The 17365-nt window shown below is 44.6% G+C and overlaps 1 protein-coding gene across 2 annotated transcripts in view; it reads right to left on the reverse strand.

Moving 5' to 3' along the window:
• LOC133109737 (metabotropic glutamate receptor 7) overlaps positions 1-17365 on the reverse strand; it is a 212547-nt gene that overhangs the window by 128842 nt on the left and 66340 nt on the right. For both annotated transcript variants that reach the window (XM_061219273.1, XM_061219274.1), the window contains exon 2: positions 7838-8054. In XM_061219273.1, coding sequence (XP_061075257.1) covers positions 7838-8054 — 217 coding nt within the window. The remainder of the gene's footprint in view (positions 1-7837; positions 8055-17365) is intronic.

The raw sequence follows: 17365 nt of genomic DNA on the forward strand, positions 1-17365 counted from the left end.
TCTCAAGAACCCTCCTCATCCCCATTTTCAAACAGACTCCCATAATATTATCTAGACTTTTACTCAACATCTTCTTTATAAAAATTCAAAGTCTACCCTGATTCATTAGTGCCATTGGATGATCAGTCAGCGATTCAAACAGAATCATGCCAAACCAGAGTTCATCTACACTGTAAATCATTTCTCTAGTTTTCACCACAATGTTACCGTATAATGACCAAGTTCTTACTGTAGAACATGAATACAGTATGTGGCTGCAGATCCTCAAAGCATTCTGGTGAAAAGCCTACACACTCTCAATTGGGGTGAAGGTGATGGTGAAGTAAGTGAAATTCCTACAGGCAAATGAATGGTGAAATACAATGTATACATCAGGCTTTTAGGAATAAGCTAATATCAACACCTCTCCGTGTGTGTTTGTAGGAGAGATAGAGGCAGTGCATGTGTGTGTGTGATTGTGTGTATGAAGGAGAAAGAGAAGAGTGTGTGTGTGTGTGCATGTTTGTAGGAATAGATAGCAAGTGTCTATGTGTGTCTGTTGTTGGATGGAGTGAGTGCTTGCAGTGTGTGTACGCGTGTTGTTGAATCTGTCAGTACTGTTTACGCTTCCCTCTTGCAAAATGGGCTTTAAAAGGCCTTGATGAAAGGCAGGGCAACGTGCACACTGTCATGTGGAAGTGCTCTAATGGAAAAACGTTTGCCACTGTTGATGTTTTTCATACATACTTCATTGCCAATTAACATGTGACACGCACAAATTGCTACTTTGCATTAATGTACTGTCCATAGACCTGCACACATCATCCATTAATTTGTCTAAAGAAATAAAGAAATAAATAACTTCTGCAAAAACCAGGGGAAATGTGCAGAGAGAAATGCCCGCCATTCCTGCTCTCAGAAGGATATCGACAAGACGAGTCAATGTGATTATCAGCATCTTAGACTCACCACACAAGACGAATGGCTGAATGGAGAGAGGAGGAAAATGTGCACTGTCTAAGTTTGGGATAGAAGAGAGGACAACCAGATTGGCCTGCTTTAATCAGGTCAAATACAGAGAGGACTAACTAAGGCGATACATGATTGATATCTCTGTTTTTAAGGGGCTTTGCTGATAAATTACAATGATACAGTACGTTTCCACACACTATCCAGTGAACGACCACTGGCCTTGTTGCGTCTCTATTGCTTTTTGAAGAAAGTAAGGCGATGTTGGCAGCTGGCTTAATGAAAACAATATATCGACTTCACACATCTCAGTCTATAAATGCGGCTTTAATAACCAAAAGGCTCAGTTCAGGGAAAAGCTTTTTTTAAAGGTTATATGATTTCATATTACTTTATTTCAATGATTGGTATTCTGTACTAATGGGAGTTATACCCACTGGTACTATACTGTATACTTGTATATACTGTATGTATTGGAAAAAAAAAATCGATACACCAAATACTCCTACCGCATCACATCAGGTGAAGGACAGAGGATAACCTCCATCCATCCATCCATTATCTTAACCCGCTTATCCTGAACAGAGTCACAGGGGACGACGGGGATTTGAATCCAGGCCGACGGGGATTTGAATCCAGGACCTCCTTGCTGTGAGGCGGCGGTGCTACCCACTGCACCATCTGTACCGCCCCTGAGTATAACAGTGCAGACAAAATACTAATAAGCAAGGAGTAGAAACAACAAGAGGCACTTGTTCGTGGTGATGGATGGAGTAAGTACAGAAGTGTTAACCAATGCATAGCAGACCAGACATCTTGATCGATTGCAGATGCCGTGCCCGTAGATTGGACAGTGCTAATTTGGTCTTCCGTCTTTGGGTCTTTTATTGCAAGGAATTGTTTGGCAAGGATCTCGGACAGGATTACATGCTTTTACAGTTTTACAGTTGAAACAATTATACATGGATGTATGCTTGGATTATTATTTTATTTTTTGTTATTTACTGAAGTTGCTTTCATGAGATGAAGGTGCTACTCTTAGAATTTTGACTGGATTGTTTATGCCATTTATGCCCCAATGCCATTGCACTTTGTCCACAGCTTGATCACTTATTCGTCAAACTTTTAAGAAAAAAACTATTTCTATGCTAGATGTTTTCTTGCTCAAAGGAAAGATTGGGAGTTCCTAACTTCTAATTCTAGCTCCTAGAAAACAACATTTAAAAGGGTTGGCATGTCCTTAAAGATGGCGGACCTCGATCGATTTCCAGGTCAGGAGCAAGGAAAGGGAAAAAGAGGAGAAAAGTAAGCGTGGAGATAAATGGGAATGAGCCCCGATCTGCTACTCTAACCTGTAGCTTCATTCGGATATTTAGAGCAGGGTCTTGTGGCGTTGTCGCAGTGTAATGGTGCAAACTACGCACAGACTCTACTCTGAACTACAACACGGTCTCTTACAGTTTTAATGACCAGTGAGGACATGTCAATAAAATTTTAATGACTGCCAAACTTAAAATGGCTGCTTGTGGGATGTCATTAAAAAAAATGTGCAGATAATTTTATATATTCAGTGTCAGAGCTAGCTACTGCAGATAAGACGAAATATGGAAACAGGAAACATCTCACTGATCAGGATAAAAACAGAAAGTGCCTGGGCCTCTGGAGACACTTATATGCTTATAATGTTTGTGAAGAGACATGAAACAACACTAACATGTAGAATACCGAGCAATGTAAGGTCAAACATTAATATTCATAATTCCAGCAGTTTATAGTGAATGCAGCAGATCATACTTAATGCTTTGCATACCGAACTGTTAAAACTGTAATTACCGATTATTCCTTTTTTAACAGCTGTAATCCTTGCCTGATTTTAGCTCGCCCATGCTAATGTCACAGTAAGCAATTGAATCCATAATCCATGCTGTTTAATGTTTGTTTTTGTTTTGTAACATGTGTGGAATTTTAAACATTCAAAGCTAATGTAGCTAACCTTTGAGTGTCTCTCCGCTCTGTTTGTTTGAAATACTGCCAGCCCAGTACTAGTTCTGGTTGCCCAGGGCAACTACAAATTGATGTCTGTTGTAAAATTTGACTGAAGTATGTGCAACATTTTTGTTTATATTTCATGTTATACATTTATTTTCCAATACCTTTGTGAAGAATTCAGTCTTTTCAGTAGTTTTGTTAACCTCGCAATAGAGTGAACAGAGAGCACTTGCATTTGAGCATATTAGATCATGAAATCATTTTTATCTGTCTTCTGAAGGGGACCTCAGTTGTCCTGCATAGGTAAATGTGGACATTCCGATGTAAGGTGAAAAATAATGGTTTAGTGCAAATCATAAACAAAAGAGATGTATCATAGAACTTGCATCACCTGCTTGAGGTATGGCTGTGTGTTTCAGTTAAGACATCTGAAAGCCAGGTTTAATGACACATGAAATTCGTTTGCAGCAGACAAAATAAATTAGTTCCAGTGGAAGCAGCAACTGCTTGCACTGTTAGTAGACATAGGTGACGAAAGACCATGAACTACACTCATGCATTGTGTTGGAATCTCAATTCAAAATGCTTGAGGGATTCATCAAATTAAAAGGCTTGCTACTGAGCCCTGTAAAAAAAAATTATAAGTGAATTGAAATATGACTAGAGGCTCTAAACTCTAAATTTGTCCAGAGTTAGGTTTTACTCTATTCGTTATTTTTAATTACGTTATTTATTAACACCATTATGTATTATTCATTTAAGAAATACTGATGTAATGATTTAATATTGTGGCGGCATGGATGGTGCAGTGGGTAGCACTGCCGCCTCACAGCAAGGAGGTCCTGGGTTTGAATCCCCGTCGGCCGGGGCCTCTCTGTGCGGAGTTTGCATGTTCTCCCCGTGTTTGCGTGGGTTTCCTCCGGGTACTCCGGTTTCCTCCCACAGTCCAAAGACATGCAGGTTAGGCTGATTGGAGAGTCTAAATTGCCCGTGGGCATGAGTGTGTGAGTGAATGGTGTGTGTGCCCTGCGATGGCCTGGCGACCTGTCCAGGGTGTATTCCTGCCTTTCGCCCAATGTATGCTGGGATAGGCTCCAGCCCCCCTGCGACCCTGTTCAGGATAAGTGGGTTAAGAGGATGAATGGATGGATGATTTAATATTGCTTACCTACTAATAATTCATAAAGATGTACTCAAACAAATAAGAAGGAACAGCTATAGTCGCTGGTAATGTTCACTGTAGTCTTTAAGATGACATTCAGCAGAGATTTCCAAGCTAAAGAGTACCCATCAGTGCTGTACAACTAGAAATGTGGATGGGACGTCAGAGCTGGTGTTGCCAAATACAGCAGGCTTTAAAGGTACAACAGGTAAGATTTTTGTCTTAAAACATTGTAATAAGACCATTGTAAATCCCTTCCTATCATTGAAAAAGGTTCACTGACATGTTGACTCACCCTCTGCCCGTGTTTATACATAATTCAAGCTCATTGGTTGAAAATAGCCAATGGCATTTCAGCATCAGCGCGTTTACAAAGAAGGGGGAGGGATAAACAGTGTTGTGGTTTGAAGGTGTTTGTTGCTGCTATTCCTCTCTTGACCGTTAGAAGTCCGAAATTACCTATTGTACCTTTAAGGCAAATTGACCACTCGGGATTACCTACCCAGTGCTAAATTATTCTTTAAAAGCAAGCTAAAATAAATATCCAATACAATGCCTGATAGTGTGCAATAAAAGTAAATATCCCATACGACGTGCAAGCCCGTAGACAACAGCATGTCAGAAAATGTGTTTTGCATACAGTATATTCTATTCAGGTTTTCCATTATCTTTCAGCCTGCTGAGAAATAAGTGCTGTATTTATGTAACTAATGGAAAATCCCTGAAAATCGCAGACAGTTGCGGTTCACTGTAGCGCACGATAAAACTACCAGCCGCAAGATCTAAAATAATGTTGAAGTCAGAAGTCTGGGCAGGGCAGTAGATTTCACATTGCCTTGTGGCCCCGTCACTTTAAACGGGGGGATGCTGTGTCCCCGATCTACGACGCAAAACGTGATTTGGGAGGATCCGGAGAGGAGAGTCAGGCCTACAGAGGATCCGGAGAGGAGAGTCAGGCCTACAGAGGATCCGGAGAGGAGAGTCAGGCCTACAGAGGATCCTGAGAGGAGAGTCAGGCCTGGGGAGGATCCGGAGAGGAGAGTCAGGCCTACAGAGGATCCGGAGAGGAGAGTCAGGCCTACAGAGGATCCGGAGAGGAGAGTCAGGCCTACAGAGGATCCTGAGAGGAGAGTCAGGCCTACAGAGGATCCTGAGAGGAGAGTCAGGCCAGCAGAGGATCCTGAGAGCAGAGTCAGGCCTACAGAGGATCCGGAGAGGAGAGTCAGGCCTACAGAGGATCCTGACAGGAGAGTCAGGCCTACAGAGGATCCTGACAGGAGAGTCAGGCCTACAGAGGATCCTGACAGGAGAGTCAGGCCTACAGAGGATCCTGAGAGAAGATTCAGGCCTACAGAGGATCCTGACAGGAGGGTCAGGCCTACAGAGGATCCTGAGAGGAGGGTCAGGCCTACAGAGGATCCTGAGAGGAGGGTCAGGCCTACAGAGGATCCTGAGAGGAGAGTCAGGCCTACAGAGGATCCTGAGAGGAGAGTCAGGCCTACAGAGGATCCTGAGAGGAGAGTCAGGCCTACAGAGGATCCTGACAGGAGAGTCAGGCCTACAGAGGATCCTGACAGGAGAGTCAGGCCTACAGAGGATCCTGACAGGAGAGTCAGGCCTACAGAGGATCCTGACAGGAGAGTCAGGCCTACAGAGGATCCTGACAGGAGAGTCAGGCCTACAGAGGATCCTGAGAGGAGAGTCAGGCCTCGGGAGGATCCTGACAGGAGAGTCAGGCCTACAGAGGATCCTGAGAGGAGAGTCAGGCCTACAGAGGATCCTGAGAGGAGAGTCAGGCCTACAGAGGATCCTGACAGGAGAGTCAGGCCAGTGTCCTCATGCCCGCGGGTCAGTGAGCGCATGCTGATGAGATCCACGCAGGAATCCGGAAAAGGTGCGGGGAAGACTCTGAGGCTACGGCCTGCCGATATTTGTTTAGCGCGGACACTCGGCCGGATTCAATCACTGCGACGCCTGACAGCTTTATACGTTACTTACGGCCAGAGGAGAATGAAAGAGAGGCAGCCACCTTGAGAAATCCCGGCTGAGACTGAGTGTTACACTGACAAACGTCCGAGAACGAGCGAAGCTTTGAGCCGGCAGAGCGGCAAAGGTGAGAGCCAGGGAACTGCCGCCATTAAAGACCGTTACAACGCTGACCGCTACAACGCTGACCGCTACAACGCTGACTGTTACAACGCTGACCGCTACAACGCTGACCGCTACAATGCTGACCGTTACAACGCTGACCGCTACAACGCTGACCGCTACAACGCTGACCGTTACAACGCTGACCGCTACAACGCTGACTGTTACAACGCTGACCGCTACAACGCTGACCGCTACAATGCTGACCGTTACAACGCTGACCGCTACAACGCTGACCGTTACAACGCTGACCGTTACAACGCAAGTCAGAGCAGCGCTATATGACCACCATATCCGCCATATGACTTCAGGGCAAATTTTTGAAGGGAGGGCAGTCGTTGGATTTCTGTCATAAAAGATTGACAGGAGAAGGTAGGCAGAGTGAGGGGGAGGGGGAAGAACGCATGCCGTAGCATTAAAGGACTTTGATTGGATTAATGGACTTATTTAATCAACCCTATTGGTTCCAATTTTGATTCACGCCCCCTGGTACATGATGACATCGTATTACACATAAAATAGTTTTCCAGGAAGTGAATTTTGGAGGAGAAAAAAACTTTCTGCCATCAGCAGATTTTGGACGTTTTGATTAACCCTCCCCCCACAAACTCCAAGGATATGAAGGATAGGGAATACATCGCTGTCTGCTATAAGATTTCTATTCACACTGAGCCAATAAGATCTGGTTGATCAAAGATGCCAAAACACAGAGACCTCAGTTTGGCATTCTGTCAGAGTTGGTGATTTTGTAGTGTGAGCTAGCTCTGCAATTGTACCTGCGTTCCTCACAAAAACAGACTAGGCCCTTGTGATAAGCCATACAGTACATCACGAGAGGCTGGAAGTTGACCTCGCAACAAAGCAAGTCTTCAGGCTTCAGAGGATCCCAAATTTACAGAAGATAAGGGGCAAACATGTATTCAATAAAATGTTTGATCTTTACAGTTGGCTCTCAGTTCTACTGCTCAGATCCACAGGGAAGCTCCAATTGGCCTCATACTCTGTGATAAGCAATAGGTCAGAGTTGAGATTTAATCTACTCTACCCTAAGGTTCAGCTGCAGTTTAATCACACGGTATGACATTTATCTTTTTTTTTCTTGCACAAAAGGACATGAAGAAATGCAGCACTTACACAGCAGGTACTAAAATGCTAAATAAATCTAATGTGGCATGAGCACGAAGGCCATGGATTTTATATCCCTTAAGTGCGTAATTTTATATCTACTGACACAGAACTCAAGGCCTACTTATGAAACCGTGCAGTTACAGCACACAAAATCCATATATACGGTGCAATCCCTTCCCCTCCAGTTTCAGATGTTATTTCATCATACAGTAGGTATGCTATAAGACAACTCCCATAATTTCATCATGTTATTTCATCATAGAATATGTATGCTATCAGACATATATACAGTATATAACGGTTGAGGATTACATATTTACCATACCAGTCATTGTCATCCTGCCCTCGTCCTGCATTACTTGTGGTAAAGGGAAAAGGCAGCCACACACCCCCGCAACCGCCATCTTACTCTCGTTACTGTTATCTCCACGGCAACCCGGGGGGGTGGGGGGAGGGGCCTACCTGCTTCTCTGGAGATCTGCATGAAGGCCTCCACGCCCTTCTCCCCGTAGCTGCCCTCCGACGCCAGGGTGGAGACGTAGTTCCAGCCCATGGCCTTGACGATGTCCACCATGGCCTGGGCCTGGAAGGAGTCGGGCGGCACCACGCGGGAGAAGAAGTCGTAGCGCCGGTCGTCGCTGAGCTCCGGGGCGGTCGAGGCGTAGCTGATCTGTGGGATCTGGAGGGAAGGGCAGCCGCGTTACGCCTCAGCACGTTCAGCGGACGGACGCGCACGTCCGGAATGACTTTTACGTTACATTACATTATTGGCATTTGGCAGACGCTCTTATCCAGAGCGATGTGCAGTTGATTAGACTAAGCAGGAGACAATCCTCCCCTGGAGCAACGCGGGGTTAAGGGCCTTGCTCGAGGGCCCAACGGCTGTGTGGATCTTATTGTGGCTACACCGGGACCGACCTTGCGTCTCGCAGTCCTTTACCTTAACCACTACGCTACAGACTGCCCGACTTACGCGGTTTACGATCTTTTACGTATAATCCCGTTAGGGCAGGGGTCGGCAACCCTGGTCCTGGAGAGCCGCAGGGTGTGCTGGCTTTCGTTGTTGCTTGGCATTAATTGATCAATGAAAGCCGTTGATTACACAGTTAACTCACCTCACCTGGTTTCTTGGGTCTGAGTCGCTTGCTTATTTTAAGGTGGAGACGAAAGCCAGCACACCCTGCGGCTCTCCAGGACCAGGGTTGCCGACCCCTGCGTTAGGGGGTCTGCCTATTTACTGAAGGTTATCCAAAGTGCTGTACAATTCACACTCTTTCATTCACCCATTCATACACACGCTCACGGCAATCGGCTGCCCTGCTCGTCAGGTGCATTTGGGGGTCAGGCATCTTGCTCAGGGACACTTCAAAACACCCAACGGGGGATTGAACCCGGCAACCCTCCGACTGCCAGACGACCGCCCTCACCGCCTGAGCCAGTCTCGTCTTGCAAAGCGCCTCGCTCAAGGGTACGAGAGTACCGCCCCACCTGGGAATCACACCGAGAAACGCAGTGCGCTAATCGTTACGCCCCCTGCCCTGCAGAAACGCACACCCCAAAAAAAGGAGGTCCTGGATCGAGAGCTCACTGAGCTCACAATCTGCTCAATGTCAATACGCTCTGCGGCTGTGGGATGTATTATAGATGAGAACGTATAGTATCGCCTATGCTTTTGTTAGGTCACGTGACAATCGTCAATAAGCTTTAAATTCAAATGAGCTTTTATTAATGTGACAACAGCATCTGCAAAGCTACTTTGGATCTTGATTGGTCAAATTGTCAACTGCCAGTCGGGGCTGATTAATAATGGATACCTGCTGTAGAAGTGAAGTAACATCAGCTCTTTGTGGAGAGCCTGGGCGGTGATCCATCGCATCAAGACATCCCCTTAAAAGCCACAACACGACCAAGGCCTTGTTCTAACCAGATTCCATTACATTATATCATTGGCATATGGCAGACGCTCTTATCCAGAACGACGTACAGTTGATTAGACTAAGCAGGAGACAATCCTCCCCTGGCGCAATGCAGGGTTAAGGGCCTTGCTCAAGGGCCCAACGGCTGTGCGGATCTTATTGTGGCTGCACCGGGAATCGAACCACCGACCTTGCGGGTCCCAGTCACGTACCACTACGCCACAGGCCGCCCCCACCTGACAGTGTCCAAATAAGTAGCAGTGCAAACAATGCACATAATACAAATGCATCATAGAAAATAAATCAATTTCACTTCATTCTTTAGGTTTTTTTTCAGGAATATTGCTATATATTCTATTGATTTGCTCAGGAAAGAATGAAGCGGAGCTTGAGGTAAAACCGAGAAATAGCTTTTGTACTTAAATTGTTTCTGCTCACATAATCGCATTAGAACTGTCTCAACTTTGTATTTGAGCCAGTGTATGCAACTGTGCTACAGTCAGAAAATGTTCTATCCCAGAATAGTACTGCCATAACATATTTACTTGGATTGTTCATGGGTAAATACCACAGTGCTGTAGAAAACATTGTCAAAACATAACGTATAATTTTAAAGAACATTATTTGAATCTTGGGCATGACAGTGTAAATAACTTCTGGTTAACCAACTGGTTCACACACTATGTAATTATTTTTGTTCTTCATACACTGAAGATCCAACTGAATCAAGAAAGGCATCGGGCGTCTAAATAAGAGTCGCTTGGAGGCATTTTAAGTCAGAAAGAAATTGAGTTGTGCTACACATGCCAAATGATGGATGACAAATACACTTCAAAATTAGTTATGGCCTTTCCCATCACCTCTTGTGAAAATTAATCATGTTGCTGTTTAATCATCAATTAGACATCCCGGTCCTACACTGGTTGTTCTCTCTGGACCGGCGCTGAAGGTTGATCTACAACATTTTCATCCGTGTGCGCGGCTGCCTGAGACGGCCTGATCGTATTGACAGCCGTGTGTGACGGGGACACGCAGAAACCGAGTCAGACACACACACGCGGTTTCAAGCGCGCGGGGAAGGAGGCGCGCAGACGCGCTCGATCGAGAAAACTGACAACGCAGCCGCGGGCCCTTGTCGTGACTTTGAAACGATGCGCCTGATAATAACCTGCCTTGAGCGAGATTTGAGTCAAGGAGGGATAATCCATACCGCTTAATCATATTTACTCGGGAAAATTAAAATACAAAAAGTTAATGCTGAGGCCTGGAACATGAGGTAAATAACGTCTGCAAACTTTTTGTATTTTAATTTTTGAGTGCACTCGGGCAAAACTGACAGCTGTTAATGAACACTGCTTTACAATTCCAAGTTGTTGTTGTATGGTACATGTGCATACACTCAGCGATCACTTTATTAGGTAGACCTGTACAGCAACTTGTTAACGCACATATTTAATCAGCCAATCGTGTGGCAGCAACTAAATGCATAAACGCATGCAGACGTGGTCAAGAGGTTCAGCTGTTTTTCAGACCAAAATGTCAGAATGGAGAAGAAATGTGATCTAAGTCACTTTGACCGTGGAATGATTGTTGGTGCCAGTCAGGGTGGTTTGCAGAGAATGGTACGGAAAAAAAAACTTTGACTAAGCAGCAGTTCTGCAGGCAGAAATGTGTAGTTAATGAGACAGTTGAGAGGAGAATGGCCAGACTGGTCAAAGCTGACATTAATGCAAATAATCACGCATTACAACAGTGCTAAGCAGAACAGCATCTCTGAACACACAACGCATCAAACCTCTAAGTGGATGGGCTACAGCAGCAGAAGAAAATAAGTCAAATAAATGCCTAATAAAGTGCTCACTGGGTGTAAACTATAATGTCATACACTCATTCAGTAAATTAACAGATTTGCAGACCATTTGTGTCTTGGATGAAAATATCTGTTTTGCAAGGCAGGAAGCTCAGTTACATTGAAGCTGCTCTGGGTATTTTAATCACAATATTTATTTGCTTTGTACCAGAATCAAGTTTTCATTTACATCCATTTGTACCATGTTTTGGCAAGTTTGAACAGGAGGAAATGGCTTTCTGAAACCATTAAAGAAGAGGACATTTCATGCTGACTCACTCCACTGCTTGAGTGAGAAAATGAGTTGGAAGCCACAATGAATGAATTATGTTACTTTTTTTCGGATTAAGCAACATCCTATTATTAAAAAAAAGTCAAATGTTCGCGGACTGTCATAACTATTTGACCAAACAAAAAATGCAACCCGGTGGGTTCATTCTAATGTCACAGGAGGAGAGGAATATTATTTTCTGCATCATTAAATGGCTGCTAATTAAAATGCCTCAGTGGCTGCGTTAAGAATGAAAGAACAAATTGATTGGCAGTGCAGGAATGGCTTTAAAAAACTGCAAACTGAAACCGAAATCGTTGCATGCGTTGAAATGACTCATTCTCCTGAGGACGAGGGGCCAGTTTGCAGTCTATCGCTGGATCTACAAAGAGGAAGGGATCAGCATGTAGCCTAGCTGCTAAGGTGCGTTACTGGGCCCCGGAAGGTCGGTGGTTCAAGCCCCGGTGTCGCCACAATAAGATCCGTGCAGCTGTTGGCCCCTTGAGCAAGGCCCTTAACCCCACATTGCCTGCTGAGTCTAATCAACAGCAAGTTGCTTCGGATAAAGGCGTCAGAACCTTACAGTTGCAGGGGAAGGGGAAGCCTTGTCAGAGGTAAAAATGCAGCCTAGTCTCACGACATATACGCACGTACTTCTGAGCACTTATTTGCAGAACCAAGATTACGTTCTCATAGTTACATTTTGCTGCAGAACGAAGTGTCCACTAGGGGTGGTAAAGAAGGAATGTAATGAAAGTATTTTTTAAATCCTGTGGAACTGCCCTTCCTTATGCACAGTATCAGGTCAGACTAGCGTCATGCGGTCGCCGTGTCAATTTAACAACAGAATGACAGATTAACGAAGACATTTTTGAAAAATAGAATAAGTAAATGCACAATTGGCTGCTCAGGTTCTTCTTGGCCAGCTGAGTGATGTCCCATCATTAGTCATGCACAAGAACGCTAACGAAAAACGCAGAATTGATTCCAGGCGTGGTATTTGCATTGTCACTGTTGTTTTCTTTTCACACCAGGACCAAGGATGTGTCAATGCCAGTAAAGCAGGTCGTCCTGAGGCTGAAGGATCAATAAGCCAATCCGGCCAGATCAACGGCTGTGTCAAAATCAACCTTTCGAGGCGCGGTTAAGAGCCAAGAACATGCCGGTGAGCTCAGCAATCGTAAACCGCCTGGCAGAGCACGGAAGACCTTCGGATGACCAAATAATACCTTCAATTGTGAAGAAAAAAAAAACCTTTTCAGTTGTCTAACGGATCAAGAACACTCTGGAGGATGTAAACTGAAATAGCAAGAAGACAGAAGCAAGAATACCTCGGAGGGTTCAGTGCAATAAGTGTAGTTAAAGTAGAGTTAAAAACTGTCGAGTTCAGGAAGAAACTCTAATGGACAGATGTGCAAAAGGCCAATGTAATGGAAAGAGAAAAGCACAGAGAAAGAAACAAACTGCTTATGATCCAGAGCAACAAACATCCTGTCTGCTCAGAGCCAAACAAATGCCTCAAAACTCATGGGACAGCACTTTACACACACACACACACACACACCTGCACACACACACACACACACACACACGTGCACACACACACATACACTCACTCACCCACACGCACGAACACATGCACACACACACACACCTGCACACACGCACGCACACACACACACACACCTGCACACACACACACATGCACACACATACATACACTCACTCACCCACACACACGCAAACACAAACACACACGCATACACACGCACACACACATGCACACACACACACACACACATGTGCACACACACACACACACTCACTCACCCACACGCACGCAAACACGCACACACACACACACACACACACACACACACACACACACACACACTCACTCACTCACTCACTCACTCACTCACTCACTCACTCACTCACCCACACACACATGCACGCACACCCACACACCTGCACACACACATACACTCACTCAGCCACACAAGCATATTTTTTCTAGCCTTGACTGGAACTGAAGTCTTTTTTATTGCAATATGGAGCTTTTTTCTGAGCTTTTTTTCTATTACATTTTTTCTCAGTGTATTTTTGCTCACAAATTTAAAGGCAAGAAGGTTTTCAATTAAAATCAAAAGTACATCAGCATAGAAGGGGGTAGTTAGGTTTGGAAATTAAGAATAGGTCATACTAAATTACTCTTATTATGAAGGCTTTTACATTTTTGCACTTCTGTAATCAAAATATTAAAAACTTTGCACAGTACTGTTGATGCTAGTTCAGTGGGTGGTTCAAAAGAATGACATATCATTTGCTTATGACTGCTTATTAGGTCATATTCCCTGTTTATAAATTGCTTATAAAGCAAACGGGTAATGAGTAGGCATCAATGATTGACCACCTCTTGAACACTCTCTTATTCCACTGAAGTAGTGCATTTTCCAAACCTATTGATAACGAGTGTTTGGAGAAGCCTTTCAAATGATCGAAAACCATTTGAATCGCTTCGCTTTGAAGCCGCACGCTTATGACGGATCAGAATCTGCTGCCGCCTTCCCTCGCATTAGTATTAGCCCCTGAAAAAGAGGAGCAAAGGGGTTTCTGGACATAACAAATTGGAGCTAGATTGAATTCTGCTCGGCGTCTCCTCCTGGGGAGGGAAGGTGACAGCAGCTGCACTCTGTGTCTGTGGAGGACTGAGCGATTAGCGGTTAGCAGCTGCTCTCGAGAGCGACCGTGAGCATCAAGACACAGGCAGGCCACGAGGCTCTCATGGGGCAATCTTCCATCTTTCTCTCTCTCGCACACTCTCCCCCCCTCTCTCTCTCTCTCTTTCTTTCTCTTTCTGTCCCTCTGTCTCACTCGGCTATATTTCTTGTGTGCGCACACACACGCACACACGCATGCACAGAGACCCACACCGGAATTAAATCTGAACCCTGCCCCCTACTGCAGTCTTGCACCCTTGTGCGCATGTAGGTTTATTGGCATTGTTCTTGGGACCATGTGTGGAAGGGGACCTGTTATTGCAGTTCATTATCCCACCAATCAGGGGGTCACATGCTGTCCCTGTCCTTAAGTGCCCCCCTGGGCATCTAGCACCCCGATGACTCCTGAAACCGCATTTCTGCATTTAAAGGCCCGGACACACCAAACCGACGGTCGGCCGCGGAGCGCCGACAAAGACCGCCTCGCGTCGATACGCGTCGTTAAATGTTGGCTGTGCCGAACACACCGCAACGACGGTCCGCCGACGGCCGAGTTGCACGTACGTTCTGCGCCTGCGTGAGAGGTAATAACTCTCCACACCAGCAGGTGGCGGTAGTCTGTATTTGTCTTTCAAAAAATGGAAACCGGAAGACCGGGGAATGCGTTGGCATTGCGTTGGACCTAGAAGCAGCCATTGTCTCGCTCACAACAAACAGTTTGCAGCAATTTCCTTGTTCTCTCGCTATTTAGTAATACTAATCGAAAATTATGTCTGGTAGTGATAGTAACTTTGGAATGGCTTGCTTTCGTTGCTTCCGTTTCTCTTCTCGTGCACTGATTCGCTAGCTGGACAGCCAATCAGAGAGCTCTCTCTCATCGACGGCTCCGGGGGCTCCGACGCCGATTCAACATGTTGCCGATTCAATGCCGACGGAGTGTCGCCGTGCGGGACACACTGGAAAGACTCGGCCGACAGGGCGCCACCGACGTCCAACAGCCGACCGTCGGTTTGGTGTGTCCGGGCCTTAAGGGACAAACTCTTCTGTACCTGTAACCTTTGGGTAGGGGAAATATTCTTCCTTCTTGAGAGTTAAATTTGTATCACAGTATTTTATATGTTAACCTTGTTTATATGGCTCACTCATAAGTTTATTTAAGCACCTGTGTATGTACATTCCACACTTGTTTATCTTGTTTTAACGTGATATACTTGATTGTACAAAGTAAAGCAAAATGACTGTAATACTAGTGACTGAATAAGTGAAGTTGTGTCTCTAAGAACATGGAGAACATTGGCCTGGACTAAATCACCTGCACATTCGTAACTTTGGTGTACGAATAAATGTTGTTCTCTTTTTCCTTAACAAAGTTTGGTCAGTTAAGTTGGCTTAATTGATCAACATGTCACACTGTGTCTGTAGAGAACAAATAATACTTATTTGTAATGCAAAGTTAAGGTCAAATTGATTCATTGCCAGCTTATGAAAAAAAGGTCAACTAACTTCCAGCAACAAGCTATGTTTACTTTAAAAAAACGAAATGTTGTTATAGTAATAAGTAGTATAATTAACCAGGGCTTATCAAAATTAATAACATAGTCATTAATTATATGAAATGAACCCAGTGCAGATTCACTTTTCTATTAGTTTTTCAGCAGAAAATATGTTTTTATCCCCCAGAGGGCATTGGAGCGAACAGGCCAGTGGAGATAAAATGAAATTACCACGGAGAAAAGAAATTATCATTTTCTGAATGAACTTTCTGTTACTTTCTGGATTATGATTACATGGTTTTCACAGCAAATGCAGGAGCGCATTTTTAATAATGTTGCACACTGCTACGGGGCAGAAAACAGCTCTGTTCATGGTGTTCATTTGCTGGCTGTCAGAGTTGGCAGGCCCACTTTTTTATTAAGTTTCTTTGTTTGTCCAGGAGACTAGTGTCAGAGTCTGGGGCGACTTGTGTCAGTCACTCAGATGTCCGTCTGAAATGTTAGAGTTACACGAACGTGGGTCAGCCACAACACCCAGTGATTATAATCTCAGTGACACTCACTTCCGATGTGGGTGTGACACTTGACATGCGGTAGGTGCCGACTTCTCCTTGGCACACAGTAAAGCAAAGCCCAGGACACTGGTAAACATTTCAATTTACTGCAGAAGTTGACAGTTTTTTTTTATTATTCTGTTTTCTTTCCTTGCCATTGGACAGGTTTCGCAAATGAAATATACCGATTTGTACTTGGGAGCCACAAGCCTGCAACTTCTCATGCCTCCATGTCGCCAGTTCGTGCTGTTTGAGACAGAGAACGACGAGTAGAAAATAAACATTATTAATATCCAGCAACACAACACGGAGGTTCACGCCCAAAGCACTCTGACTACACGCGCCACGTATGAAGAGCTGCAGTGTTTTCTGGGAATGTCTTCTGCCTCCTCCTGGGAGAGAGCCTCCATCTGTCTTCCTGTATACGTGAACACTGCACGCAGTGGAAACACAGATATAACGTCTTGAAGGGGAACAGATGGATGATCTGATTGGTCATTAGGTAGCTACATCTTCGCCCCACCTACAAGTTGTATCATCCGCTATACCTACCTGGTAAAATCTGTTTACCAGTGTCTTACAGTAGAGCTACACCGTGTTCTAGTGCTTCATACCACTATCCTCCTCCTGTAAATATATACTTTCAAACAGCCAATTACCGGCCACTTACTGTCCATCAGTAAGTCTATTGTGGGCTTGAGTAAGGAGTTCTCATTGCTTATACATCGGATAACAACACTCTCAGACGCCTTGAAATGCAAACAATGTTTTTTTTGTTTTGTTATAATATATTTTTATGTAATTTGATGTCATTTGTGCCAAATGTTTAACTCAACCACCAACCACAGTACATTCAGCCACAAAGGTAGCGCTCCAATTACAAACCACCCCTTCACATATGGCAAGGTTTGTTGTGTTGCTGATGATTTCTGCGGACCATTAGTATCCACACGCAACAACAAAGCATTCACTACAATAGCACTATTGCTGTTTATACAAAATAAAATCTGTGACAGGCCATTACTGTATACGAAAGCACAATCAAGTACCTTAGCCATGAATATCAGGACAGAGCTCTGTCTGTAGTTTGCCTGGATTGCCTGTATTATGGGAAGGTCCAAATCTGGCCATTTTTGTTCACTTGTAATTGTTCACATTATGGTGTGTTACTTATGTAAAATGTGTGG

This window comes from Conger conger, chromosome 14, assembly GCF_963514075.1.
Source record: "Conger conger chromosome 14, fConCon1.1, whole genome shotgun sequence".
Lineage (NCBI taxonomy): Eukaryota > Metazoa > Chordata > Actinopteri > Anguilliformes > Congridae > Conger > Conger conger.